Source organism: Penaeus japonicus, unplaced genomic scaffold (genome assembly GCF_977035675.1).
Source record: "Penaeus japonicus unplaced genomic scaffold, GWHDUDI00000001_assembly GWHDUDI00000001, whole genome shotgun sequence".
NCBI classification, from domain to species: domain Eukaryota; kingdom Metazoa; phylum Arthropoda; class Malacostraca; order Decapoda; family Penaeidae; genus Penaeus; species Penaeus japonicus.
Genome location: NW_028234403.1, coordinates 13734559 through 13737785, shown reverse-complemented (window position 1 = coordinate 13737785; position 3227 = coordinate 13734559). Strand labels below are relative to the sequence as shown.

At 28.6% G+C, this 3227-nt stretch overlaps 1 protein-coding gene across 1 annotated transcript in view; it reads right to left on the bottom strand.

Moving 5' to 3' along the window:
* The window catches only part of LOC122251952 (protein Churchill-like), a 10216-nt gene extending 7319 nt beyond the window's left edge, over window positions 1–2897 (bottom strand). Inside the window, exons 1-2 of the mRNA XM_086536641.1 lie at window positions 2243–2897; window positions 1139–1199 (exon numbers count right to left, since the gene is read on the bottom strand). Coding sequence (XP_086392767.1) covers window positions 1139–1177 — 39 coding nt within the window. The 5' untranslated portion in view covers window positions 1178–1199; window positions 2243–2897. The remainder of the gene's footprint in view (window positions 1–1138; window positions 1200–2242) is intronic.
* Between the last annotated feature and the right edge of the window lie 330 nt (window positions 2898–3227).

Below are 3227 nucleotides of genomic sequence, written 5' to 3'. Positions count from 1 at the left end.
AAAATGACTGGTTTATTCAAAAATATCTTTAAAAAATACCATAAGAATAATTTACAGGCAATGCAAATGCTTTAGGCAGTCTAAAAGAAAAAATCTATATATATATTCATTACACTATTTATATGAATGTAGTTAAAAATATAAAACTCTGTAGTCAAAAGGTCACATAAACAAAAGTTATTTATTATCAATGTAAGCTGCTAACTATCTACAAAAGTGCTAAATTTCAAAATCTACAGGCCAGAAATACAAGCAGCCCTAAAACAGAAAAAAAAAGTTTTAAATGTAACAATAATATAAAAATAATAACTATAAGAATACTAATGGTAAATGTTAATAATAGCACACATGACTACAATAATATTAGTACTGAAACAATAATAATAATAATAATAACAATAATAATAATAATAACAACAACAACACTAATAACAATGATAATAATAATAGTAATAATGATGATAATATAATAATGATAATAATAATATTATAATAATAATAATAATAATCATTACAGAACTATTGATTCTCCAACATAATAATAATGATACAAATACAAATACAAGTAATAATGTTAATAAAAATAATAATAACACAAATAATAATAATGATGATGATAATAATAGTTATAATAGTAATAATAATAATAATAATAATATTAATAATAGTAATAAGTGAAGAAGAAGAAGAAGAAGAAGAAGAAATAAATGAAGAACACCAATAAAAATAATAATAAAAAGTAAAACAATAACAACAACAACAAAAAATAATAATAATAATAACAAAAACACCAATAAAAATGACTGATAACAATAATGATAACAATAACAAAAGATGATAATAATGAAGACAAGAACGACAGCATTAACAGTAAATGACAACAACCATAAGCCTAAAAGAAAAAAGAAAGAAAGAAAGAAAAAAAATTGTTGAGTGTCTAATAATATTTAATCAATTTTCATCAATTAATTCTCATCTTGTTCCTGAAACCTCAACATTTTTTTTTTCTCTCTCTTTCTAGGCCTAATAAAAATACCAATAAAAAAAATGAAAAACAACAGTAATATCAAAGTTCTTCACTGATGCCATTCCCGGAGGCTACAATACGTCGATTAAATGCTTTCGGATACGAACTTACCCGATCTGGGTATTCTTCCTTGACACACTCCTGACACATCCTCACATGTTACATGGTTCCTCTGTAATGCAAAAGATAATTGGTATATGTATATATATACATATATATTTATATATATCTAATCTATCTATTTAAATATATCAGTATATCTATATTTGTATGCGTGTATGTATGTATATATGTATGTATATATATGTATGTATATATATGTATATATATGTATATATATGTATATATATATATATATATATATATATATATATATATATATATATATATATATATATATATATATATGTGTATGTGTATATGTATGTGTATATGTGTATGTGTATATGTGTATGTGTGTATGTGTATATGTGTGTATGTGTATATGTGTATATGTGTATATGTGTTTGTATGTGTGTATATGTGTATATGTGTATATGTGTATATGTGTATATGTGTATATGTATGTGTATGTATATATGTATGTGTATGCATATGCATATATGTATATATACATGATAACAAACATAACCTCCATATCACCATAGTGTCACCCACAGAGACTGCAAGTCAGCAAAATATTGATAGATCCCTATAACTTGTTTCAAACCACAAATATTCTCTCGTAAATCTTTGAAATCTTCTGTCCTTTGTTCACAATTGCTTCATCAGCCTTTAAAAGCTCTAAAAATCTTGTTCCCCCATGTTGCAATATGTTCATGAGGTTCAACATTGGAACCCACATCTTACATGACATGTTCTTCACGCATGTGTAAGCAATTGCATTGAAGTGATGTGATTAGGGGTTGGCTTTAGTAACTGAGGTTGATATATAATTAGTTTAGGTTAGGATAGAATAAGATAGGATAGGTTAGGATAGGATAAGATAGGATGGGATAAGATAGGATAGGATAGGATAGGATAAGATAGGATAGGATAAGATAGGATAGTTTAATGAAACGAGAAAACCGCGAGTCACACTCTCTCAGTTATTCCTTTAACAAATCAAGTATATTCATCAGCTGTAGAATATTCTCACAAGTCTGTTCGACCGGCAGACAAAGACCCCAAAGACCCAATACCTTGCGATACAAGTCTCTTATCGCTGGCACTTACGATGATAATCCTAAAGATCCGTCGACACTCGGCTGGACCTCCGAGTGTCAGTTATTCCGAGGCCGCGAGCATTAATTTCTATGGGCAATGCACATGCAAAGTAAGCCATCATAACCACAGTAAAGTGAACCTGGGTTGTGTGGTTGTCTAATCCAAACACAGCCTTTGGATTCATTGAGAGAATAAGGGTTTGGAATGCAAGGTATATATTAGAACTTACTAAAACATCATATTAACTCTAAATATTACCTATTTTGACCCTAGACATGCTGACTTTTATACAATATTCCTCACTCAATACTAAGAAAACTAAAAGAACTCTAACCATTGACAAGTACAGTGACAATTACACCACTATTCCTACCAATTACAGCACTTCAATTCAATTACATTTGCTGTCAAAACCGGCTGCCGGTCAAAGAAACAATACTCCTTTGAGAATTCTATTTAAAAAATCACAAAAAGACGCTTTCGACTAAGAATACATACGCTGCCAATGACACCAATAAAACAAATATATCCATTTCATCCAACTTTCAATAAAAAAAAAATCTAAAGCTCATTTCCAATAACAAAGGAAGTACAAACGTCCTTAATAAACATGTTAATACATCAACCACGTTCTGATTAAGCATCTATCCTCCACATCTCTCAGTCTCTCTCTAATCCAAAATATATATCATATAATAAATCTAATCACCCCAAAAAACAGTCCAGTCAACAATTCAGTCGCATTTTGAATAATGTGTATGTTTGATCTTTGAATGTTGCGTCTCTCCCTCTCCCTTTCCTTAGGGAAATGAATTTTTTTATTGGAATTTTGGGAAATTTGGGGTATTTTTTTCATTTTTTTTTTTTGTTTTTTATTTTATTTTTTGAGATGGAGGTATATATGGTTTATGTGTGCTTTTTTTCTTTTTTTTTGGTGGTTTTTTCGAAGACGATTGGAGGATTTTTTTTTCAGTTGGTTGCTTAGTTTTGGTAT